The sequence below is a fragment of the Microcebus murinus genome, chromosome 14 (genome assembly GCF_040939455.1).
Source record: "Microcebus murinus isolate Inina chromosome 14, M.murinus_Inina_mat1.0, whole genome shotgun sequence".
Taxonomy (NCBI): Eukaryota; Metazoa; Chordata; class Mammalia; order Primates; family Cheirogaleidae; genus Microcebus; species Microcebus murinus.
The window spans coordinates 12,664,960-12,692,269 of NC_134117.1; the positions used below are offsets into that span (position 1 = coordinate 12,664,960).

The following is a 27,310-nucleotide window of genomic DNA, read 5'->3' on the forward strand; positions in this document are numbered from 1 at the left end:
GGGCGCCCGAGCCGGGGCGGGCGGCGGCCGGGCGGGAGGCTCTGCGGCCGCCGCGATCGCCCCGGCGGCTCCGTCTCCTGGAGAAGGGTCCTGCGCGCCCCGCGCGCCCTGAGAGCCCGGGCCGAGGATGAAGTGCGCGAGAGCCGGGCCCGGCAGCGTGACACGGGCTGCCAGCCGGTTTCGTTAGCTGGCGAACGGGGCTTGGGGGTTGAGGGACGAGGATTCGGCGCGGACGAGGTCGCTCTGCACCACCTTCCTGGTTGGAGAAGCGGGTGGGGCAGGATATCTTGGCGGCTTTGGGCGGCTCAGCCAGCCTTGGCCCCACCCTTGCACATTTGTTGGCGCTTGGTGGCCTGCAGCGCTGCCTCACACCCTTCTCTGCTTTTCTTCTGGGTTCAGTCTAGTTCCTTTTTCCTTATCCAGCTGGGATTTTTCAGTCCATGATGTGTTTCTTATCACTTCTCATTTTTAGCAGTTTATTAGTCAGTGAGTCAACCCCGTGCCAGTGTGGGGCTTCCTGAATTAACAGGGTTGGTGCTGGATGCAAAGCCAGGCCATGTGCCCACATGTCTGTACTGCTTGGTAACTGGGGATGATCCCTTGGTAAAGATCTGTTTCAATCTTTTTTTTTCCCCATCATTGACCACACTTTTGAACAACACCAGATCAGTGACCCCATGTTAACCTAACACATTTTAAAAATTATTACCCTGATCAAAGGGTGGTCTTAGAATATGGATCAGGAAAGAGAGGAACCATACGGATTTAGGAAGTAAAACTGTGTAGGAACATGTACTTTTTGAGTGACTTGCTGACATGGCCATATCATGGAAGGGGCCCTACTCTAGCGCTGAACTTGGTGTCTAGTCCCAGTTCTTTCACTTCTCCTGACTCTGCTCCCTAGCTCTGTGAACTTGGAGGAGTCTCTTCCCTTCGCTGATCTTGTGGTTACTCAAGCCTTCTTTGATTAAAGGCAAGGGCTAAACCAGATGATGTTAATGAGGTCTCATCTAGTACTATTATCTGTTGTTCCTTCAATCCACAAACATGCCATCCATAAGAGTGCCTGGATCCCTCTGGAGGAGGACTCGCGCAAATAGATCTCAACATCACCCTTTCCTGTGCAACCTTGGGGAAACTCTGTAACCTCACTGAAATGGAGTTAACACATTCCTCTGTGATATCTAGCATCTAAAAAGTGCTGGATAGACGCTAGTCTCTTGCCTTTCCAGTACCTTCCCCTCGCATCCTAGATGAGCCTGAGGTCATAAAGTCACAAGCCTCAGTGAGTCTCGTGGGCAGATAGAATGCCTTTATCTTTATCAGAGTGCCTTTGGTTTCTCAAATGTTTTAGTGTGGGACTGGATTCTGTTGGCATGTTATTTTTAATAACACCTTCCCCTCCCCCCACCCCTTACTATAAAGACTCTTGATTCATATTCTAGATATGTGGAGTTTTCATTATTGGTAATATCTGTCAGTGGATATCAGATCCTTTGATGGTCAGTTTCCAAATAATGATTTAAAAATTTCACCTTTCATTCTGTATATAATTTCAAGAGTAGATTAACAATGTAGATAATCTACAAATTGTTTATATTTAATTTTGAAACACATTCTCTGTCTCTATGTTGGATTTGAGGCCTGAGAAAAAAGAGAGGATTTTTAAGTTTCTGGCTCTTTCTCCTATTGCATTGTATTGGAGAACAAACAGATTCATGACATTGGTATTTTTAGAGGTTATATTTCCTTGACTGAGGGCATATCAAAGGTTAAAATAACAGATTTTGAAATTTGTGTTTCTTAAAAGGTATTCCTTTTTTTTAGGATAGTAAGTCTTGTTACACAGGTGTTGGGATTTTTTTCAGTCCACAGTGTGATTTTACACATCTCAAAACCAGGGCATTTGCTTGTCATTGGATCATAGACTGTAAAAACAATCGACTTATTTCAAGAGTATTTAGTTGCTTTTTGACCTATGAACTAATTGGGAAGCTAGGGATTTGAGGACAGGCAACTAGGTCTTTGGGCACTTAATAATGCATACTGCAATCAATTTTGTAAGCTGATAGTATTTGTGGTTTCTTTTTGAAAATAGTACCTTTTACTATCTGTTAACATTGTTAGTGATCATTTCACTCCCCCTATTTGATGTGAACAAGATGAACTATTATTGATGAAATATCCTAGTTTCCTTTTTTAGTGCTGAGTAAACATATTTATTCATTCCATTAACAAATGCCTACCAAGTACCTACCATATGTAAGGTCCATGTGCTAGGCACTGGGGATAGATAGTGAACCAGACAGTTCTTATTCTCACCAAGTTTATTGTCTCGTGGGTGGAAAAGACAGTCGTTAATTAAGTAATCATACAAATAAATGTACAATTACATATTTTTTTCTTGGATAGATTCTTTGAAATTGAATTGTAGGATAGAGGGCACACATGCACAAAGTTTTGCTGGACATTGCAACATTGACCCCCAAAAAGGCGGTTGCAGTTCACATTCCCACCAGCACTGGTCAACATTGGCTAATAGCAATCTTTATTAATTTGATAACCTGACAAGTTTCTGAATTTTTGCCAATCTAATGGGCAAAATGGTACTTTTAAAAATTTGTATTGCTCTGGTTGTTAGTGAGGTTTGAAATTTTTTTACATGTTTATGGGCCCTTTAGGTTTCATCATATGGTTCCTTCCTTAGTGAGTTTTTTAAATTGGTATATTTGTACATATTTATGGGGTACGTGTAATATTTTGTTTACGTGCATAGAATGTGTAACAGTCAAGTCAGTGTATTTGGGGTATCCATCATCTGGAGTATTTATCATTTCTATGTATTGGAAGCATTTCAAGGTCTTCTCTTCTAGCTATTTTGAAATATATAATACATTGTTGTTAACTATAGTCACTTAGTTAGAACTTATTCCTTCTGTTTAACTGCATGTTTCTCCCCATTAGCCAACCTCTCTTCATCCTCCCCCCAACTTAGTGAGTTTTAAGCCTACAATTTGAACCTGTTCCCCAGAGGGTGTTCGGAAAGAAGGTTCCTATCTACTCTAAACCACAGAGCTGACAGCAGCCTTCCCTAATGTGAAGCCTTCAGTGGTGTGGTGAATAAAGTTGCTTTTGACAAAAGTTGTGAAATGTAATGACGGAGTCTGTCATAATATGAACAGTCTCTAATTTATACTTACCATTCCCTAAGCTCCATGTCTTATAAATCACACCCACTTCTGAATTACTTCAAAACATTGTATATTCCCTTCTAGTGAATGGTATAATTAACTATATTATGTCATTCTAGAAAGTTATATTATGTCCCTTTAAAAAAAATTAGCCAGTGTGTGATTGCTTATGTTCAAGCAGATGTTGAGGTAATGAGGTAATTCTCCTTTTGTCTTTTTTGGGGCTTTATTTTATTGGACTGATTGACATCTTTAATGCATGGAGAAATGGCAACTTCGGATACTATTTCCGATGCATATTTCCTAGCTACTAAAGTGGACATTTCCCTGACAAAACATCATACAATTTGCTCTCCTTCCAGAATTCTGTTGAGAAAATGATAGACTTAGTTCAGCATTTGTTTAAGGTGCGTGATTTTCTGTGTAATTCATTCAACCCACATGAATATTCAGAGCTAGGCACTGTGCTAGGCATCAGAGACAGATAAATAAGACCTTGCCCCCACTGGTGAGGAGTTCCTAGTCTGGAGGTGGTGGCAGGCATGTAACTTCCAGGAAGACTGCCTCATTGGCCCAGTTTGGGTCATGGATTCAAATCTCTAGGCCCGGGGAGGGCAAGACAGCTTTCTTGGCAGCTCCCAGAAAGACAGATTGGAGTAGTTGTCCAAAACGGAATAGGGTGCCACTACCAGAAGGGAAGATGCAGATGGGGGGGACACAAACAACACATGCTTACTAAACTGGTCAACATAGTCATGTCAAGCCATTTTGAATTTATTGATGAAGTGTTGAAGAGAGTGATTGCTACTTAGTAATAAGGATGTAAGACCAAAACAATCACAATGATCCAAAAGTTATGAGCTATTCTTGGGCTAACACTATTTAAAATGAATTTCCTATGGTAAGAAAAATTGGTTTTAAAGCATTTTAAACCCCCTTTTATCTTTAGAGTTAATACTATTTCCCCTAAGATTATTGAGATGGGGCTTTAGGTTCAAATGGAAATCTAGTCAAGCTTATTCTTAGAGCAAATTATTAAATTAATTAAAAGATGCCCAGGCTGAGCTGGTGGCTCACGCCTGTAATCCTAGCACTCTGGCAGACCGAGGTGAGGATCTCTTGAGCTCAGGAGTTTGAGACCATCCTGAGCAACAGTGAGACCCTGTCTCTACTAAAAATAGAAAAAATTAGCCTGTGTGGTGGCACATGCCTATAGTCCCAGCTACTTGGGAGGCTGAGGCCAGGAGTTTGAGGTTGCTGTGAGCTACGCTGATACCAAGGCGTTCTAGCCTGGGCAACACAGCAAGACTCTGTCCCTCCCCCCAAAAAAGATGCTTCTAATGTTTCCTCAGCTTCTAGGTCAGAAAGTAGCTACAGCATTGTTTTGAACAAAAGGGACTAAATTATTAATAAATAGTTGCCTAGGTTTCAAGTACAAACTTGTTTTTACACTAGTATTTTTCAAAGTGTGGTCCAGGGACCAACTCCATCTGAATCACCAGGTACTTATTAACAATGCAGTTTCCTCCCAAAGTTGGTGAACCATTGCTGAAGAGATACCATTTGGGCAACACTCCATGAGATGGGCACTTAGCATGGGCTGAGGAACTACATCTTTTAGTCAGAATTTCACTTTCATTTAATATTTCCATTAGGTAGATGAGTTTTACTTTTTTTTTTTTTAATTGTAAAATAAACACATGCTCTTAGAAAAAAAATGTGTGAAGTAAAAAGTGATTTTTCTCTGAAGTTTATATGAAGTTGCCCAGCTTTAGCTTGCAAAGCTTCAGGATTCCAAATTAGAAGGGTAGAAGAAATATTGGAAATATTAGTTTGGAAACTTGGACCCAGATATTGGAGGAAACTAAAAGAATTCAGGATCTAGTCAGGACTGCAGGTAAATAATAAGTCTCAAAAACAATGAATAGGGCTAGAATCTAATAATGGGTGAACTATAGTTTTTTTCTGAAACATAATTTTTCTCTCTTCAGTCACCCTCATTTCTACCAAAGATAATCACAGTAAGACCAATTTATTTGTAAAATAAGTTTTAATTTTGTTATACTTAGCCTGATTATTTACGTAAATACAGCAATAATAGTGATTGACCATATAGGTTCTTTTAAAGTCTGCCTTGCTGACTTTTTCATAAGGAATCTCCGATTAGAATTTTAAAAAACAACCTCTCCAGGCTAAGAAGCCAAGCCAAGTACTCTTCATCACATTTTGCTTATTAATGACCTGTAGACCTGTGAATCCCTCTCTTCTAGGTTCCCAAAATATTCTGAGGTCCTTGGGCCTGTCAGGAAGTGACATTCTATAAGACAATCATGTAAACTGTGTATTCAAGGTACCAGGCCAGCTCTTCTAAGGGGCTTTTATTGGCTACTTAAAGTCAACCTGAGTTGCTTAAAATTGTCTGGTCATATCTGGAAATATGATATTCCGGTCAACGCCTTGGCAGTACTACCAGTGTCTTAAATTGTGTCTTGTTATAATAAGAACAGATTCTTATGAATCTATGGAATAACTATATTGTCTTAACCATTAAGGATACTCATGAAGCCAGTTGTGGTGGCCAGTGCTTGTAATCTCAGCACTTTGGGAGGCCAAGGTGGGAGGATCATTTGAGGCAAGAAGTTCGAGCCAGCCTCAGGAACATAGTGAGACTCCATCTCTACAAAAATTAAAAAAAATTAGCTAGGCATGTTGACATGTGCCTGTAGTCCTAGCTTCTTGGGAGGCTAAGGCAGGAGGATCACTTGAGCCCAGGAGTTGGAGGTTGCAGTGAGCTATGATCGTGCCACTACACCACTGCAGCCTGGGTGACAGAATGAGACCCTGTCTCTTAAACAAACAAACAAACAAACAAACAAACAAACACCCAAAACAAAACAAAAAAACCCTCACAAATAGTTTTTATGTTTTGGAGGGATTAGAGAGAAAAAATAAATGTTTCAATTCTTTTTACAAAAGCATATGCCAAATTGTTGTAAGCTATAGATAGCTTAATAGAAAAAAAGTTTCCTAGAATCTGGAAAACAAAATGTTAAAGAATCAAAGAAGTCATAAAAAATCATAGTCCTTCATCAGTTTAGTCTGATGTAATTAACTATTGTTCCGCTTGGTGTTGAGTTAGCAATTTTGGGAATTTAGTTTTTCCATTAGAGTTCTTCAGTTCTTACTCAGTCCAATGATATGATATGATCTCGAGTTCTTTTCATTCTTTCTTTATACTTCCTTTAGGTACAACCGTTTAGGATTATAATTGCTTGTAAAAAGCTTTTAGAAAGCATCAGAATAAAGCAGTTAACTATGGACAACAGGACTTAAAGTGGCCCTGGTTAAAGATCTGACAGAGTTTATTATGATAATGACAAAATTAATAAGGAAATTTGGTTATTTCTGTGGCTGACAACAATTTGACATAATTACCAGAATTTTGACAGATAATGTTAGATTTCTAGGAATCTTATACAGTTTTTGGAACACTTTCATTATATCTAAGTACATACATATCTAAGTACATATCCATACAAATATGACTGGAAGGTTTAGCATCACTTCCTATTTGTTAGTACTTCCTGTATAATTTATCATATTGAATAAGCCTCATTGATTTAATAGGTTTCTTTCAAACTTTCAGGGGCCCTATGGAAATCCCAAAGTTAGTTCAAGGCTAAAAAGTCTTAATTTAGAATTTGATTCTGGGAAGTTTGTCAAAAATAAAGTTTCAAAACATCAAAATAGGATAATAGGTTAATAGGTAATTGTGAAATAATAATCATTCATTTAACTAGAGTGATAAAGACTTCAGAAGGAAATATGCGAAGTTACATAGTTGTAGTAAAACCGTAACTCTTTAAGTGTCTAAATAATTAAAGACCTAATAAAGACAGCATGAAGCACGGGGAATTATCTCGATAAAAACAAAATCTCTCTTCTTTCTTTCTCTTTTCTTTCTCTTTTTTGGCCATTCACTCAAAAGTGACCCAAAATCTTTTATTTTTCTCTTGTCAATATTACATGAAAATCTTGTTTTTTAAAAGACCCAAATTTTAGTTTTGCATCAGTAGACTTTTGATATCAAGGCTCAATTAAAAAACCTTATAATTCATTCAACTGTGGTCAGTTTAACCACAAAATTTTCTCCCACTCTTTTTTCTCTTCCTAACTTTTTATATCCATTTAGTTTTCTTTCTATATCATTTCTTCATTCATTTACTCTGAAACAACCTCTACTTAGGCACAATCACTACTTTCCTCAATAAAAACACATTCTTACATCCTTCTTGCAACTCTTCTCACTAAAAAAACCCCACATCTTATTTTCCTTAGTATACTTTGCATATAGAATTGTTTCTTTTATTTCTGGTAGTTTTAATTGTATATATTAATTAGAATTGTAATCATAAGCAATTGTGAACCACTATTCTGTAGGCTAACACTATTTTTTGAATTCTTAAAAATATATGTTTCCTAAAGTATAATTTTTTAAGCAGACCCAGGTATCTTTAGTTTTTTTGTAATAAGAAGCTAAAGTAGATAAATTATGTTTAGCAATTAATGTTTTAACATTTTATCTTATTTGGAAATGATCTAGATATTCAGGGAATATTCATCATTTAATTTAGTAGAACTCTAAGGGTATGGTTACTAAAGAGATTGGGAAACTTTTTAAAGTAAACATTACGAAACATAATTATTTAAAAAGTACCTGTATAAACTCTTATTCTACTTATATCTATTTACTTTACTTGCTTTTAACAATTATGCTTGGAAAATTTCATGAGATGTTAGACGAAGCTAGCCATCATCTCAAGTTATTTTTGCTAGTCATTTTATAGCATGTGCATGTTAGGCAGCTACCACCCAAGCAAGAACTCTAAAGTTAATATATATAAATAATGTATTATTTTTATGTTATAGTTATATATTATATGTGATATATTAATGCTATATTATATATTTATTTTTTTCTGATAACCCAGAAGACAATTATTTTTACTAAACTAAAACTATTTTACAAAATATAAAGACTATTTTAAAATATAAAACTATTTTACAAATGATACTTGTATCAAATAGAACAAAGAGTTCTCAAAAAAATTATAGCCTGAATAGCGGCTTTTAATTAAGATTTCTGACCATAGTGCTCTTAAAAAAAATTCTTTTAAATATCTCATTATCAGCTTTTCCCTGGGACAAACAGTAAATATTCTTGGCTTTTTTCTCCCCTTCTCTCTTTTTTGTCCCCTGAGAATTAGCTCCCTGAAGTTTGTGTTTTAAAAGGGATGGTTTCTTAGGTAAGACTGATTAGGAAATTTACATCTCAAAGACACAGGGAAGTTTCCTTCAAGACAGAGTTTTGGAGAGCTTATTTGCCTATTAGAGATCTAGAATTAATTATTATTTAGACTTTCCCTTCTTTTTCTTAAGGACAGAACAGTCCTGTACCCAAAGTATATCTTACCAGTCACTCAAGACCAAAATTACAGTCTTGCACAGACCAAAACCAAGAAGCCCTTTGTTAAAAGAAAACCCTTAGACAAGTTAAATTTAACAGAATTTAATTGAGCAAACAACAATTCACAGATAGGGTAGCCACCAAACCAGAATAGGTTCAGAGATACTCTAGTGCTGCTGAATGGTTGAAGATTTATGGACAGAAGAAGGAAAGTAACTACAGAAAATGGAAGTGAGGTACAGAAACAGCTGGATTGGTTAAAGCTCAGCAGTTGCCTTATGTTGAACAGTTGGCCGCCTTTGATTGGCTGAAAGTCAGTGATTGGCACAAGATAAGGTTACAGTTCACTACTGGTATGTACGGAGAAATCTTTAGAGGTTAATTTAACACCTTTATTGCTTTTACCAAGGTCCCAAAGAGGGGCAAAAGATGCAGCCCTTCCAAAATCCAGACCATTCCCAAAAGAGAGCCAAAAGAAAAGCTTTGCTAGAGGAAAATGGTGCATTACTCACAATTATATCTGATCATCTTCTAGGGGCTCCCAGCCTTTTGGTTGGCTGCCTGCACACAAAGTTCTGGTAACCCACGTGCTCTTGAAGGATTGAAAGTCAAAAAAGAGACAACAGTCAGTAGGACAAATAGGAAAACAAAAACTGTCCATGGGGCAGGGAGGATCAGTAACAATAAGCCTTTTTATGGCTGAAAACATGCAAGAATTACATTCCAAAGAGGGTGAAAAAGGTACAGTCCACCTCAAGATTTAAAGTTTCTCCCAAAGATAGCCTAAGAAGTATAAACTGAAATAACATTTAAGCCACCTGCCAACTAAACGGACCCCCTCATGGCCAGTAGACTCCAGAAAAACTTTAAAACTGAATTCCTGGCCATGAAGGGAAGGGAGGTTGGATACGTTGCCTTATACCCTTCCTTTTTGGAATTCAAACTAATTGCAAACTGAACCCAAGGCCATGTAGGCAAAGGTTAAATCATGCCTGGAAGCCATCTGTTTGCTTAACAGATCACTTTTTGTATATTGTGGCTTGCTCTATGATTAACAGACTTTCTTATCCTAAAACATTCCTTTTTGCTGATTCGAAGCTTTTCCACAAAGCTTTATTATTATTTTTTTAACCAATTACAAATAGAAGAATCTTTGAACCCCACTGTGACCTGTAAGCCTTGGTTTGAGATGTCCCACCTTTTGGGCCAAACCAATCTATACCTTCGATGTATTGATTTATGATTTTACCTACAATTTCTGTCTTCCTAAAATGTATAAAACCAAACTGTAACCCAGCCACCTCAGGACCACTTGCCCAAGGCTTCTCGAGTATAGCTCCCCAGGCCGTGGTCACTCATAATTGTCTTGGAATAAACCTCTTTATTTTAGAGTTTGGTTTTATTCCATTAGCAAAGGCAAATACCCTCATTGTTAGGAAGGCAATGAAGACAATTAAAGACAACTTTCTTTCCCTGAGAGCTGATGCAGAAGGACAAACCAACATTTTGGACTGTCGCTGGCTGGCTAGCTGCCTAACACAAATCGGACAAAAACCTCACTTACTACAAAGCTAAGCTCTCAAGAGAAAGATGAAAGGAGAATCTCATGATTTTCCTTTTTAGGAGAAACCACACAAAAGACAGAGACAAGGAAAATAAGGATCATCTCTGGGAGATAAATAAAGATAAATAACCAATAGGTACCCAAACCAAATCCACAAGAGTCACAAATTCAAAGAACTATTTTTTTTTCTTTTTTTCTTTCTAATGTTTTTCTCCTGCCTATCTGAATTTGGAAAGGAAGGAATGAGGACAATCTTTTTCCTTTTTCCCTTGACCGTGTATGACAGGTAGAGATCTGACATTGGTAAGAATTCTTACCTTTTCCTGTCAGCTCCAGAATCTCATCTGCAGCTCCCAGAGCAAGTGGAGCGGCTCAGAATATCCTGCCAACTGTGCCAAAAGGAAGGGGAGAAAAAATTCTTTTCCCCTCGACTCTGATAGGTTTGTTATTGGTACAAAGTCCTGTAACAAAAGACAGATTAACAAGAGAAAAACAAGCAAGTTTTTTAAATACATGCAGCACACATGATGTGGGAGAAAAGTAAATTCAAGCAGTGGCTTAAAACTCTGGCTTATATATCATCCTCCATAAAGAATGGTGAATTTCCAAGAAGTGACAGGACCAAGGAAAGTAGTCCCAGACTCTTGAAATGTAGGGAGGCAAATTTATGGGGTAACTAATAGGGTAAAAACTCCCATGTTCCTTTGGCACCATCTCTGAGCTGATCAGGGCTATGAAGGAGAATTTCTCTTGTTTTCAGGAGGGAAAGGAGGAAAGGATAGGAAGATGTTTTGTCTTTTTAATTCTCTGTCCTGCTTTTAGGCAACCAGAGTAAAGGCAGGAAGCTCCCTTGCATCCTAATTGTCTTTAACTCAACAATCCTTTATATTTTGGGGAGAAATACTGTTTTTGTTTTAGGACGTATAACAGCTAAATGAAATGTGATATCCCAAATGGGATCCCAGAACAGAAAAAGGAGATTAAGTAAAAACTAAGGAAGTCTGAGTAAAATATGGACTTGACTTCATAACAGTGTATAGCATTGGTCCATTAATTGTAACAAATATATCATACTAATATAAGATGTTAATAATTGGGGAATATATGGGAACTGTGTACTACCTTTGCCATTTTTCTGTAAATCTAAAACTTATAAAATTGAATTGTTTAAAAAATAATGCTGCTTACATTTATATACACATATATCTGTAAGTGCAGGTGCAGGAGAAATTCTTTTTTTTTTTTTTATTCGCCTCCTTCCTCCTCTCCCTTGGAGAAATTCTTAACAAAAAATTTTTAATTGACAAATAATAATTGTATATATTTCGGGAGTACAGGAAAAATTCTTGAAAGTGGAATTGTGGGATCCAAAAAGTATGTGTATTTTAAACTTTGTTGGACTTCAGTTTTATTCTCTAAAGCTGTTAACAGTTAAGCTTTGCTTTAAAATACAGAAGGAACACAATTTTTGTGTTTCTCTGCTCATGATGCTTGTTAAGCATTATGAACTAAACATTAAAACATGAATTCTGAAATTTTTGTATGGTACCATAAAGAGTAATATATCAAGATCCTTTTAGTTACTTGATTCCATTTCAAATCCTCTGTGGCACAAATTTGTGTGTGATTCTGTGTGTGTATTTATTTTTTTAATAAATAAGACTTTTGGGAGAAGTTTTAGGTTTACAGAAAAAGTGAGCCAAAAGTATGGAGAATGTTCACACACTTCCTCACCTTCCTCCCTCCATTCCCACTATTATTAACATCTTGCCTTAATTAATGTACATGTGTTAGAATTGATGAACCAGTATTGATATGCTATTATTAACTGAAGTCCATAGTTTACATTAGGGTTTACTTTTTGCATTGGGTTTTGGACAAATGTATGATGCGTGTGTGCGCCGTTATTGTACAGAATGGTTCTATTGCTGTAAAAATCCCTGTGTTCTACCTGTGTATCCCTTCCTTTCTACTCCTGGGCTGGTAACACTGATCTCTTTAGTCTCCATAGTTTAGCCTTTTCCAGAATGTCATATAGTTGGAATCATATGGTATGTGGCCTCTTTAGATTGGCTTCTTTCACTTAGCAATGTGTGTTCAAGTTTTTCCCAGTTCTTTTTTTGTGGTTTGATTGCTCATTTACTTCTTTTTATCACTGAGTAATATTCCCTTGTATGGAGATATCACAGTTTACCCATTCACCTGTTGAAGAACAACTTGTTTGTTCTCAGGTTTTGGCAATAATGCTATAAACTGCTGCTATAAACCTTTGTGTGGTGTTGAGGTATGGAAGGAAGGGAAGTGTTCTGCAGTCCTATGAGTAGATCATAGTTTTATGATTAGGTCTTAGTTACCCTGGGTCCCTGGGCTGTAACCTTCACAAGGTCTTTTGAATTTTGTTTTGTTCCCCCCCCCCCCCCAGGTGAGATAGGAAGGCTAGAGGAGGCTAGAGTTGGGTATTTGCCTTCCACTGAGTCTGTTAGACTCTGGTAAAATAGTTTCTCCTGAGAAGAGGCCTTGTTAAGAACAGAATGCTCTGGGCGTATTTCACAGTGGCTGCTTTTCTCCTCCACCCGCCAGAAGTAGTAGGAAAATTTCCCCTACTGACCTTCACTGTGAGAACCCAGTAGGGTTCCTGAAGGTAAAACTCATAAAAGTTTTAGGAGCACCCTACCACTGGGCCCCCCTGGCATTCTTAACTCTCAAACTTGTCCAAACTTAGTCTCCAGCAATTCGTCCAATACACTTGAGGTTTTCCTATCTTAGTGTTGATTTCCAAGGAGGTTTCTGCTCTTCTGTTCCTGGACTTCTGCTTTAATAAACTGTGATTCTCTACATCTCCTGTGTGTCTCCATTTTGGTAGGTAGTGGTTTGCTCTGTGACCTCAATTCTCTGATGGCTCTAAGAAGAATTGTTGATTTTCAGTTTGTTTTGCCTTTTTGTTTTTGTGAGGAGGCATTTATAAGTTCCTTACATGCCAGACCAGAACGCAGACAAGATACTCAGTTTCCTTCCTTCCTGTTGGTTAATTTGAAGTCACTAATACAGTTTGTGATAGTACTTCTTAAGCATCGTTAACTTATTAACACTGGACTGTGTGTTCTACCATGTAATGAGTAAATTTCAGGTTTGCCATAATTTCTTTTCAGATGTGAAATATGTCACTTTTGTTTTTCGATCAGGTTTTCCAGCAGTATTTTTCCTCATAATGCTTAATTAACAAGTGAGGTATAAATGACTTCTTTTTCTACTCTGGCTTTAAGAAGAGGACCCATTGGGCTGTGTGCAAAAGGAATAATGTCCTAGTTGAGCACTGTCTTTTATGACCCATGTCCTTATTCCCTGTTAGTAAGAGGTGTTTCAAGTCCCCCCTCAGTCTCAAAGACCCATGTAGACTCAGTGGGTGAGAATCTACATCAGAAGATCTCACAGTGGCAGTGTTTTTATGGTTATATTTGATGGCTATTTAAAGCTTCATTTTTATTAAGTATCCTGATATAACATATGATGTAAGAGACTTTTTTACTATGGGGAAGAGAATATATGCTGTATCATGATTTTCTCATGTGAAGACCGAGATCCATTCTTCCTTAATTTAACACATTTATCACATATGCAACTGTATTCAGGCATGTGCTACCAGTGGGCATCTGGATGGATGGAGACATAGCCTTCACCCGAGAGGATTGTTTCTCATCTAGTTTTAGCACATTGCATGCAGTAATGCTCAGTAATTTTTTTTTTTTTCTTTTTTTGCTTGAGTGTCTTTGGGAATCAGTAGATTGATTCTGTCTCCACCACTTCGTATTGTGGAATTTGACATCATTATGCATCTGTGTCTTCATTTGTAAAATGGGAATGTTAATATTTGACTTAATTGTTTTGCATCACAGATTTATACAAACTATTCATTTATTCAGTATAAGCATGAACTTGCTGCTTGGTATTCTGCTGAGTATAAGGCATATAGCAGTGCACTGAGAGAAAAGACAGGAAAATAGATCTGTGCACAGATAATTTATAGTGTTATAGGTAAATGCTCTAATAGAGACATATAAACAGTTTACTCTGGTGATATATTAAGATATAAAGGCTGATTTTTCCTGAGGCATATGGGCTTCTCAGAAGAACTAACAGTTTAATTGCGTTGAAAAGGGGAGGGGAAGGGAAGACCTTGCAGGCAGAGGGAAAAACATTTGCAAAGGTAACTAAATGTGAAAAGTCTTGGAGGGTTCAGGGAGGCATTGGGACTTTGGGTGTGATGAAGTGGGTTGTGGCTTCTGAGGCTAAATGGTGGGCAGTAGAGTGGGATTCCAGGTTCTGAAGGTAAGGTCTTTGGAGGTTTTTAAGCAAGGAAATGCTTGCTTTGCCAGTGCTAACTAACTGCCTTGTAAAGAGTGCACTTCGGATAGAGGGAAGCTCAAGCTAGATGGGAGGGTTTGGTCATTATTGTGGGTCTAAATTAGGGTAGAGATAATAGCTACAGAAGAAGGACAGATTGAGGAGATACATTTTAGAGATCTGAGCAGTTTCATGATCCTTTGGAGGTAGAAGAAAGTGGGGACTCAAGGGTGATCCTGTGGATACTAGCTTGAGGATAGATGATGATACCAGTGAAAGGAGACCATGCACAAAGAAAATAAGAAGTTTGGGTGAAGGGAAGTTGAAGTCACTTTTCAAAAGTTGAGTTTGAGATACTTGAAAGCATCTGGACAGAGATGTCCAGTATAGTACTGGCCAGTAGAACTTTCTGTTGTGTTGGAAATGTTCTATGTCCACTGGGTGCTGTTGAGCACTTGAAATGTGACTAATGGAACTGAAGAACCAAATTTTACATTTTATTTAATTTTAATTAAAATTTAAATAGTTACTTGTGGCTTATGGCTACCATATCGGACAGTGCAGGTCTAGAATATATTGGCTGGAAATACTGGTCTGGAGGTAGTGCTAAAGGTAGGGTGATTAGCCTGCCTGGGACTGAGAGGTGTCCAGGGATGCTGGATTTCAGTGCTAAAAATACAAAATCCCAGGTAAACCATGATTGTTGTTAACCCTAGCCAGAGGTGTGCTGTTAAGAACTTCAGTTGCCACGTTTCTGAAACAGCTGAGTCTACTCAGCTGCTTCCTGGGCTGCTGGCTATGTCATGATTTGCAGCTTGAAAAGAAAACTCCTTTTCTTGGCATTGGGGAGTTAGAAATAGAAAAGCAGCATGATTCTTGAAACACATGCTCTGCCTGATACTCTCCTTGTTTTCTCCACCACCTTCCTTTTTCTTCCATTCTATGCTGCTATGTAGTGGTTCCCCATCTTGGCTGTACAGCCTGGAACATTCACTTCTAAAATTAAAAAAAATAATAGATATATATTTTTATGGATGCCCCAGCTCCACCCCAGACTAGCTAAATCAGTCTTGGGATGGGAGGGGCAAGGCCTCTGTGTGATTTAAAAGCACCCCAGGTGATGCTGATGTGCAGCGGGGAGTGACAGGCACAGCTCTCAGGTGCTTCCACTTCTTTGCCACTTTCTTTACTACAAGGAAATATTTGCAGTTGATCTTTGGTCCTCTTTCTCTTCCTGTATTTGGTGGAGGATAGCAAGATTTCAGACATCTTTCTGGTCTGCCATCTTTCAGTACGTGTGGGACAAAAGTAAGCCAGAGACTTGAGAACATTAGGGATCAGCCTAATTTCTTTTGTCATGCACACAAGATTTGATGTACTTGCTGTATCATTAGTAATAACCACGGCTAACATGTTTTGAACATTTACTGTGCCTGAACACTCTTACATATGTTAACTCGTTTACTCTTAATAACAACACTATGAGAGATATATAATTATTATTTCTTTTCCAGATGAGAACCCGAGACTCAGATTAACTAGCTTGCCCAAGGTCCCCTAGGTGCTCAGGCTGGGATTAGGATGCACTTTTTTTTTTTTTTTTTTTTTTTTTTGAGACAGAGTCTCACTCTGTTGCCCAGGCTAGAGTGCCGTGGCATCAACCTAGCTCACAGCAACTTCAAACTCCTGGGCTCAAGCAATCCTACCTCAGCCTCCCGAGTAGCTAGGACTACAGGCATGTGCCACCATGCCCAGCTAAGTTTTTCTGTATATTTTTAGTTGGCCAATTAATTTCTTTCTATTTTTAGTAAAGACAGGATCTCACTCTTGCTCAGGCTGGTTTTGAACTCTTGACCTTGAGCGATGCTCCCGCCTCAGCCTCCCAGAGTGCTAGGATTATAGGCATGAGCCACCACGCTTTTTAAGGACTGTCTTATATGACCTTCTAGTACACTGTGAACTATACTCTACCTGTAAACCTGAGCGATGGTGTCTTCTCAAGCTGTGGGTATCTTTCATATGGCAGAGAATTGGTTAGATTCATCTCTTTTTTTGGTTAATTCAGGGTTTGGAGGATTTCTTATCAAATTACTTGAGCTGTGTAAGCTCACTTTTAAAAATATTCATACTGTGAACTTGTTCTGAAACAACAAGAAATCTTTCTCTGTGACCCCCTAACATTGCCAAAAAAGAAGTAGCTGAATAATACAGGTCACTTCAGTTTTTGCCAGTTTTACTGAGGGTGGGGTTATGTATCTATTCACCGTGATATATATGTATATATTTGTGTGCACATGTATGTGTGTGTATGTACAAATGTTGTTTAGGGTAGTGAGTTTGGTATTTTAACTTAAATGCAAGTAAAGATTTTTCTTTTCTTTTATGCCTGTTCCCCATTGCTCCCTTCCTTTCACCTAGTGGTGGAATTGTTTCCATACGTTCCCCTTCTTTTTCTTGTACCTTGCTTTGTTTTTTTAAAAAGTCATGCATAGTCACAAGAAAGCATATTTTCTGTGGTTTCCATTAAAATATGATAGGTCAAGAGTTCTTAATTAATGTTTTCATAAAGACCCAGTAATTGGGAGTCTATGATGTTCCATTTGGGTTCTATTGGCAGTATAATGGAAGATTAGTATCAGTATTTTTAAAAAGCCTTCAGAGCCATTATCTGATGTTTTAAATAGAAAAAAATTTCACAATGTCAATGTGAGATCATGGTTTTATAAGCTTTTATTGTTTGTTTGTATGTCTATAAAGTAGGTCACCAATAATAGAGTGTTAAATCCGTTTTTATGTTTTCAACTTCATCTCCAGATACTTTTAAATGTCAAGTAACCTAAATCAAAGTCCCTCAATAAAATATTTGTACATGTTTTAAAACAATATTAGATATAGTAGTAAGATTGGGGACCATGACCATAGACAACCCAATGGTGCATGTTTTGGGGATCTCTTAGTTCTTGTTTCTTTCTGTTAAAAAGAAGGGCACATGTTATTGGGTTTTTGCACCTGAAGACAATTTAGTTTATACTCAGGTGTTGGTGCGTGTGTGGTGGGGGCTGAGGAGCTGGTTGTGCAGAAGTTTTCATTCTGGGGTCAGTTAAGTCTTTTCTGTTTAAAATATAATTTTTTTCAAAAGGGCAATATCTTTACATGTATACTTTCACCTATTTTATGGGCTAATTTTCAAAGATTCTTTTGGAATGTGGCTTCAATAAAATTGCCCATTCATTCTATTTAAATGGTTATGGGGTGCTAATAAAAAACATCTGGACCTTGGTGGAATAAGCCCTTGACTATTTGTCAATTTGAACTGCATTTTGAGATTTCAGTACTGCCATCATTGTAGCTATTCTGAACCCTTTGGATCACTGTGGGAGGAAACAAAACACGTACTTTACCATGCTAATTGTCTGTTTCTGGGGTGATTTCTGTCCTAATGGTTAGAATCATACATTTCTAGAATTAATGACCAGATTATCTGGGACGGTTTTTTTTTTTTTTTTTTTTTTTTTTAGAGACGGGGTCTCGCTCTTGCTCAGGCTGGTTTTGAACTCCTGACCTTGAGCAATCCGCCCGCCTCGGCCTCCCAAGAGCTAGGATTACAGGCGTGAGCCACAGCGCTCGGCCTATCTGGGACGTTCTTGACGCTACAGGTTTCAGATTTTTTTTATATCTGTCTTTAGATTATTCGTAGAAATAGGAAGCTCTCTTTGTCATCATTGTCGTTGTCTTTTTTTTTTTTTTTTTTTTTTTGAGAAAAAATGAAGGGTTTATTTTGGTGGATAAATCCCAGTTAAATCTTTTAAAGGACTGGTGATTTAGTGACTCTCTGGTGCCAGTGAAGTGTTGGCCCCTGGGGGTGAACAGCCGCTGTAGACTTACCTTAAGTGTTCTGCTCCATCATTGATCTTAGGTCATTCTCTTTTTTCCCCCCATTGAACATGCTCTTAACTTTATATTCTCAACAGTGAGGGTTCCTAAAAATGGTGCTCTGACTGAAAGATGAATGTGGTGGTTTAGGCTATTTTATTTCTCTGGCAAGAAGGGATTTTAGGTAGAAAACTTTTTCTCCGACATAGTTGGAAATATTTTCAAAAAATTTACATACATCCCCATTTTAGTGAATTGAGCCTGGCTGATTTCTGGTCATGTCTTGATGACTGACAGACTTGCCTGAAAATAGTTGTTCTTAGCTGAACACTCATGGCATAAACTTTTTGCTCTGTGAATAAATCAGATATGTGACATTAAGTTGAATGTACAAACTTACTTTATTTTTCAGAGGCTGATTTTTCTAAATAAACCTCTGATGATAGCACGAGAAACTACTAATAGTGCTGGGAGAAACTTCAGGGAATACCTACTTGAATCCTTTCACAGGACCAGGTGCTGAGCATCAAAGAGGAGAAATGACTTCTCCTAGGTCACCTGTCTTGGTTCTAGGGTCTTTCTAATGACCTAGGGAGAACTGAAATTTATCTTGGTGGGCTCTCACATCTGCCATGATCTCTTTTTTTCCCCCTTACTCTTAAAATAAGAAGCTCTTCTGCTGTGGCCTCTTCTCCACCCTACCCCAACCTAGTAAATAGACAACGGGAGGTTAGTTGGGTTCCCAGGTTTTCCTACAGTAAACTTTCAGTAGTGTTATAATGTTGCTTTCCTTTTTTCTTTTAGCAATAGGCGAATATGAAGACCTCAGAGCAGAGAACCAGAAAACAAAGGAGAAGGTTTGTACTTTACCCTTTTTCCCCCCCTTTCTTACATGTGTAAAAGCCTAGGCGGCATAGTGCATTGTTCAGCCACCAATTTCAGTTAAATGTGAATGAGGGTGTTTTTTTTTCTCCCCCTTTTCTCTTGCATGTGTGGTTCAAGCTAATATCAACTCCAGGCTCCAGATGGTAAAGAATAGCAGGCCTGCCACAGTGGGCGCAGCTCTGGGAGATTAACTGCACGACTAAATGTGCAGCAAGGCACCAGGCCAAGCAACTCACGTCCCCAAGAATTGTACTTTCCCCCTAACAGCCAGCTTCGGGATTCTGGTGATGGTCCTGAAAGCCTGAGACATGTACCTTTGGGACCTAAGCACATTAGATCCTGGAGAGAACTCTTAGGAATTAGTTATTGGTGTTTAACCCAAATACCTCCATAAACCTTTTCTGTGTTTACTTCCTCTATCTATATGAATAATGTAGCAGAAGTTGAAAAACACCCATGTGAACTAGGGGAAGTCCAGTAATATTTTCAGGGACTCTGTTAGTTTTATTCTGTAACTATTAAATGATTAAATTTTACCTAACCTTTACAAACTGTATCCTATTTGTTGCTGAAAATGTCTGTTTAAGATTTGTGAATGTTTGCTAATATATATTTCCTTGTAAATTTAAGGAAAGGACAAACAGAAGAGCAGGCTAAAGTCTGAAAACAGAGGGACTGAACAGAAAATGAAAACTAGGAGAGAGGAAGCAGAACTGTTCATTGTTGGTTTCAGATATCAATAAATTTACTTTAAAAATTACTTTGGGTCAAATATTTCAAAACATAATGTCCATGGTAGATTATTAATAGGTCGCATCCTTAGTGGTTATTGAAGGTGGTCATCACTGCTATAAATTACAAAACCTCATCTTTAACATTTCAGAGTAAGAGCTGTAATAAAAATTTGCAGCGAGCTAAATATTTATAAAACTTGTGTCATATTTGGGATTATTTGTTGGGCTCTTAAGAATCCTATTTAAACTTTTTCACTTGCATTAATTTGCCACTTACATAGCTGTAGTATGGTTGGTGATATGAATGGTAAGTACACTAGTTCAAAGCAGATTATCATATATTTTTAGATCATTATTTTTCACCTAGTTTTAAGGCTCCTTTGCTCTTTCAAGGAATCTTTAGTGTCCTGTGAAACCTTAAGTTTCCTCTCTTCCTTCGTCAGGTTATTCAGGGAATGGTAAGTGTGGATGATAGAAATATTCCTGGTAGAAGGTGGCTGATGCATACATCTATAATATGGTAAGAAGGTCACAGAAAATAGTTTGACAAGAAGATTTCTACTTCTAACACCGTAACCACTCCAGATCATAGATGGTTTGAGAATATAAACATGTGGGGAGGTTGTGCTCAGGTCCTGGGTCCCTGATGCCCTGTAATTTCCAAGAGAATCTAGTGGGTGATGCGTAGGCCAGGTAGCTTGAGCCTCTTCCCCTAAGACACCCACCCATCTTCCAGTGCTAGGAGGACAAAGAGGCTGAGAAGTTATCAGCCACTGAGTCTCTTTCCCAGCTGCTCCTGTCCCAAGAGGGGAAGAACAAAGCAAGTTGGAGGGTTAATTCAGGAGAACTCTTTGACTTAACCTAGACGATAAGAGGAGGGAAAGCAAACAGGTGTCTTCATACGATTGAGAAGGATATAAAAGAATAACATAAGAGAAAGAAGATCAAATTTTTTGTTTAGTCTTCTTTCACCCTTGCTTGTAGATGTAGCAGTGCCCTAAAAATACGTAGTAGTTGCTCTGTAAGCATCTACTGTTGGTAGGAATGATGGCTGTTTAAGTGAGAGCCACTTTCTGCAGCGAGGTTTTAAGTGAACCATCTGTTATGCACGTGGCATTATAGGTAAAATGCATTTGGTAAAAGAAAGATTATAAAGTACCTCAGCCCATTAACTGTTTACGTGTTTCCCTACACAGAGTATGGCCTAATACTTTTGTAACATCTGTAGGCATTATTGACCTGCTTCTGTTCAATTCTTTCAAAATAACTATTAACAGAAACGAGAAGAAAAGAAATGAAAGCAATATGGAATGCTGTGTGGTTGGGTAAAACAAAGTAGAGTGGTTTTAAGTTCACCGCGCTCTGTTTATCTTCTGTGAGAAGACTAGCTTGCTTATTACTGGAGATTTTTTCCCCAAAAAGGGGGGCTGTGTTACAAAAGAGGGAAGCATATAATAAAAGCCTTTTACAGAGCATAGAATGAGTAAAAGCAGCTTTAGTTCTGGAGGTGGTAAATGGAGAACACCATTTTCTCTGCGAAAGCACTTTCTCGTTGCCTGGCCGGGTGAGCTTTGTCCCGTCAGCACCAGCAAATGACACGTGGCCATCCTTCCGGCATGGCCCCAAACCAGGGTTCGGTTAAACCAGTCGGGGATAGCAATCTCAAGGAATTGGACTCTTTTTGCCATGGTTAATTTGATGTGGGGGAAATTTTGCACGAATGGGGGGAGAAAGGAAAAATAAATGGCAAGGTATTTCTCCTTTCCACGTGTCCATGTTAAATCTAACTATCTTTGTTGCCAAGGCATGAACCTTGTCAATGGAAGGAGGCAGTGGATGTGACTCTTTTGTGTAGGATCTTTTTCTGCCTTGTTTGGAGTCACCTCTGTTGAGACAGGTGGTTGGACTTGGTGCTCTTCAGGGGAGATGGTTGCTAAAGAGTCTGTTGATTAAGAAGCTGAAATGGGACATCCACGTTCTCTTGTCTCCCTCATCTAATGCTCCAGACTGCCTTGTGCCATCCCCGGTTCACAGAGGAGAGAACAGGACCTCAGGGCTTGAGTGAGTTTTTCGAGATTATACAAATAGTTAGTAACAGAGACTAAATATAAACATGGGTTTTCTGACCACAGTGTTCTTTTAGAGGCAGGTAAACTCATGGGAGCTTATTGACTCTTTTTCCACAAAGGTCTTAATTTTGTTATTAATTCTTTTTTTTTTTTTTTTTTTTTTTTTTTTTTGAGACAGAGTCTCGCTTTGTTGTCCAGGCTAGAGTGAGTGCCGTGGCGTCAGCCTAGCTCACAGCAACCTCAAACTCCTGGGCTTGAGTGATCCTTCTGCCTCAGCCTCCCGAGTAGCTGGGACTACAGGCATGCGCCACCATGCCCGGCTAATTTTTTTATATATATATCAGTTGGCCAATTAATTTCTTTCTATTTATAGTAGAGACGGGGTCTCGCTCTTGCTCAGGCTGGTTTTGAACTCCTGACCTTGAGCAATCCGCCCGCCTCGGCCTCCCAAGAGCTAGGATTACAGGCGTGAGCCACAGCGCCCGGCCTTGTTATTAATTCTTTATCGTTAGCGCTTGAATTTTTCACAGCAAATTATCAGACTGAGTACGTTCCTGGGTCATTTGTCTTCACCGTCTGTCGGTTTTTGTTGAAAGACTGCAAGTTAAATGTCAAATCAATTTTATGTCAGAAAAATCCATGTACATGTACATATGTGTACATATATACATTTATACACATGTAGATCCTGACATAATGCATTCCAAGGATAATTGGAGGAGATTTGGGGGAAAGGGTGGGCCAATGGTTTGATGGATCTTTTCCTTTGCAGTTCTCCCTTTTTAGGAAAAATGGAATGTTGGCCATTTTGTGCTTTTTATCATTGACTTTGAGGATAGAACTAGAATCTGTTTGAGTTTATAAGGAAAGCTTTTTTGAAGAGAAAACTTTTTGTTGATTACCTTCTGAATATTTGGGTATAAAGAAAATGCAAAGGTCCTACTCTTAAGTGAAACCACACCGAGGGTCACAAATAAGTTGACAAATAACTACAGCCAATTATGCTGCTATAAGTGAGTGCCTGGAGGTTGGGAGTGGGATAGGAAAAGAACAGAAAGACAAGCTTCCTATTCTTTTCCATGTGACTTTTATTAGCCTTTAATGCTTGGCTTAAATGTCACTTGTATTTTTCAGAGTCTTCTCTCTCTCACAGGCAGAATTAATTGCTTTTTTTTGTAATAAAACGTCTGCATATTAAGTGCTTGTCACATTTAGCAACCAAAATTTATTGTCAAAATATTAAATAGGGTATAAACAAGCAGTGTGGGTTGGATAAAAATGTAAAAAACTTGAGATTTTTTTTGTGTGTGTTTTTTTAAACATCAAGATAAATGGCGATTATGGAAAGGGGCTACTTGCTACTTTCCATTATTTTTTACCCATTTTCTAAATGGAATTATCGACAGGATGTGAAAAAAGTAAGGGAGCCTATCATTGAAGTGAACAACTCTCCCAATCTACATTTTTGAGTACGGAAAAATAGATGATGTATTTTGGGATCAACCAAATAAAATGTTTTTTACTTTGCTTATGTAGCAATCACCACATTCAAATATTAGTCATGCTTCTACAATTGAAGGGCATTCTCTTGTGACTCACTCAGGATCTTTGTCATAATCGTTTGGGGTTTTTTCCTATATGGGGGAAAGGCCTCATTGAGCTTTGAATGGAGTGGCTTTCACATTTCTCGGGGTGGAGGGTGTGTGTGTGGAGTGCGCATAAGAAGAAGGAAATCTGTATAATAGGAGAATGTCTGCCTTTAAATAGTAAGTATGTTTAATATTATGCTCTGAGATCGAGTTTTGAAATGCATAAATGTTTAAGTGGGCTGATTAGAAGGCGTTTGGGTGAGCTACTGTAACAGTGCATCAGGCGGTTCTGTCAGCGTGCCAGGAACAATGAATGAAAAGAACGAGGCAGACACTTTCCAAGACTTACGTTTCAAGAAGCAAGATATATGATACTGTTTGCATCTTGGCTCAGTTGTCTATTGTTAACGTTTCTTACTCTTGTGTCATATTCAGAGGTGAAGGTCCCAAAGTATTTTATTTTTTTTAAAAAAAAAATCAATAAAGAAGCCACTTTAAAGAGCAAAATATGCATCCATTATGCTAACTGTTCATGCATAATACATCCACATACATGCAGTTTCTTTGAGACAGAGTGGCAAGTGGTTGTGCCAGAGAAAAAGTAATTACTTAGCAGTTTGAAAGTGAAAATGAGTCTCTTATTAACAGCAATCTATCCAGAAACAAAGAGCAAGGATCTCTGTTCTGATGACATGTGTTTCCATCTAACACACAATACCTAGAATTTGGAGAATGCTGAAAGACAGCTTTGGGGGGCAGCTACTATTTCTTTATTGCCTGTGAAAATTGGAAGAAAGAAGAACACCAAAAGAGAGAGAGTGAAAGGAATTCCGTCCTAGTGGGAATGATTTTAGTGTATTGTAGTCTTAAAGGATAAGTGTGTAGAAATCTGGAAAGCACAGTTGAGTCCTAGCCAAACTTACATAGGTGGAACAATAGAATTGTTGATTATTAAAAATGATTTGATGGTACTTTCGCTGCATCACCAAGGATTCTAAAACAGGCAAATATACACAATTCTGGTGCTGTGCATATTTACATCTTTAACTATTATAACTGGACATAAATAAGCCTCAAGAAAAATGGTGTGGGGTTAAACCTCTCAGACTTCATGTTATGGCCTCTGCTGTGTGTTCCTTTAGTGCAGTATTTCTCTCATTATATCAAGTGTCCTTATAAATTGCTTATTTCATTGTTAATCTTTCTTGGTAGACCATGAGTTTTGTGAGCACACCTTGCCTATTATGTTCCTGTATTTCCCTCAGTGTTTAGCACGGTGCCTGGCACATGGGGGTCCTGTATAAATTTGTTCAGTTTCCAGAAGAAAGAAAGAGACATTTGATGATTATAGTAGATACTTGCTTAGGAGTCTAATTTAGTCATCTGTAAGGTACTTGCCTATGTATAGATTGTCTGCTTTCTTGGAGTCGTGTGAATGCAGCACATGTATGTACTTCTATAGGTAATCCTCCCTTATATTCACCAGGGAGATGAAGATGAATGTTCATAATAGTGGAAGTTAGACACCATTTAGAATGTTGTTTTTTCTTGCATGAAACACACACACAACAAATATAAAGATGTGTTGGTTTCTGTATTGGTTATCTGTATTTCTGCTTTTAAGCAGACATTTTAGCGTTGATAATAGTTAGTTGCATGATATGTGAAGGAGAAAGAATTCGGCTGCCCATTTTGCGGGGAGTGGTCCAGGGAAGATGCCAGTTCACACTGCAGAGACCTTCTCCTGCAAATCAGTCTGCCAGTGCTATGAAGTCCTGGTTCAGTTTCAGAAGCCAGGTATCTGCCTGGATAAGGCTCAAGGAAGAGATCTGGAAAACAGCCAGGGCTTCTTGTGCTAAGGGCTTTCAAAACCAGCAAGGCCAACCTGAGGTCAGTTCACCACTTCATAAAGAGCCCCGATAGAGGCTCTAGAGTAAATGAAATGTTATCCAGCTTGCTCACACTAGCCAGCACTCACTCTGCTGGGTTCTACCCTAGCTTTGAGAGACGGGGAATCGCTGGGCATCATAATTAAGTGATGTGGGCACCAAAACATCTGTTGCTATTGCAAAGTCTTCATGAGCAATTCTCACACAAATAAGAGGCAGTTTTTACAAATGGTGCAGCTGCATGAGCAGGGTAGGGGGTGGGATGGGTGAGGGGCTTCTGTGTGGTGTAAAGATGAAACATTCTTCTGAAAAGCCCATAATCCTTGATAATTTCTCCCTGTTGGCAGAATGAGAGAAAGGTTGCAAGATATTTTTCTGGGTTCACCTAAAATGAGGAAATAAGTGGGTGTTTGGATTCTTGCTTAGTAAATGGGTGCGTCCTCCACATTCTGTTCAGTTCTGGTTTGGAACAAGTGAGCTGCATTTACAGCGTGTGTAGATTCTCCCCACCCCCAACGCACACCCTTTTCAGCATAACAGATGGTAAATTCTGTGACTGCCAGTTCTAGCATAATGTGGTTGCAGAAAATAGAAAGCAAAGCAACGTGAAGACCCCTGATAGAACACAGCTGGGGTTGGGAGACAGCTTGTGAATCTGCTGATGATAACTATAGGGTTAGGGTGAACGTAGATGGCCGAACTATAGAAATGGGGGTACCTACATGTTAAGGTAAAACTGATATTGAGACCCGTTATTAACCAGAGCCTGTCTTGCCCGGGCCTTAACAGGAGAGAGTATGGACATAGCCTTCCTTCTGAGCAGCTGGTACAAGCCTACCTAAAATTGCTAGTTAACTGCAATGGTCGGTGCCTTGGTGGTTTGTGTGTGTTGTCAACTGGTGGCCCTTTTCAGGTCTGTCTAGATGGAGCACCGTTCCTGTTTAATGCTCTTGTCACACAAAGTCTCAGTGAAGACTGTGGCTATTTGATGTAAGTGAGAATTGAATAAACCTCTAATTCCTTCAGGTAAAATTTTGAGAGAGACACAGAACTACCCAAGTGACACTAACTCAGGAGCAGCACTTTCAAGCACCAGCTCTTAGGTGAAGACAGTTTTTCACAGGGCATTTCATGTTTTTCAGAAATGCCAGATTAAGAAATATGAAATGAATTTGAAATTAAAACACTAGGTATATTTCATTTGGCAATGACAACTTCAGGAATTTGAGTCTGGTCAGAAATTAGGTTTCTACTTGTTCCTTCTTGTGGTCCCCAACCTTTTTGGCACCAGGGGACAGTTTCATGGAAGACAATTTTTCCATGGGGATGAGAGGTGGGGAGGCACCACTCACCTCCGGCTGTGCACCCCCCATTCCTCAGTTTCATGGAACACAATTTTTCCATGGGAGTGGGACTGTGGAGCAGAGTCCTGGGGCCTGGTCTCTAACATGCTGCAGGCCTGTACGGTCTGTAGCCCTGGGGGTGGGGACCACAGCTTAGACTATACTGTGCATGTTGGAGGTGGGGGGCGAGCAGATTAGCAGTAGTGGTGGGGAAGTCCAAAATAAACAGAAGCCAATTCTAGAAAACAAGAGGAACATTTCTGAAACAGCCAGCAGTCTCCTAGAATTAAGGGTTAATTATACTGTTTGGTGTGGTCCGCTTGGGTTATGGAAGGTTCTAAGAAAAGCTTTTATGAGAATCCAGA

The 27,310-nt window shown here is 38.7% G+C and overlaps 1 protein-coding gene across 3 annotated transcripts in view; it reads left to right on the forward strand.

The window, feature by feature from the left end:
- Nucleotides 1–27,310, forward strand: part of SHTN1 (shootin 1) — a 126,259-nt gene that overhangs the window by 25,285 nt on the left and 73,664 nt on the right. For all 3 annotated transcript variants that reach the window (XM_076009761.1, XM_012774934.2, XM_012774959.2), the window contains exon 2: nucleotides 19,241–19,293. Coding sequence is in view for 2 of the 3 variants with exons in the window: in XM_012774934.2 (XP_012630388.1) it covers nucleotides 19,241–19,293 (53 nt within the window). In the remaining variant the exon portion in view is untranslated. The remainder of the gene's footprint in view (nucleotides 1–19,240; nucleotides 19,294–27,310) is intronic.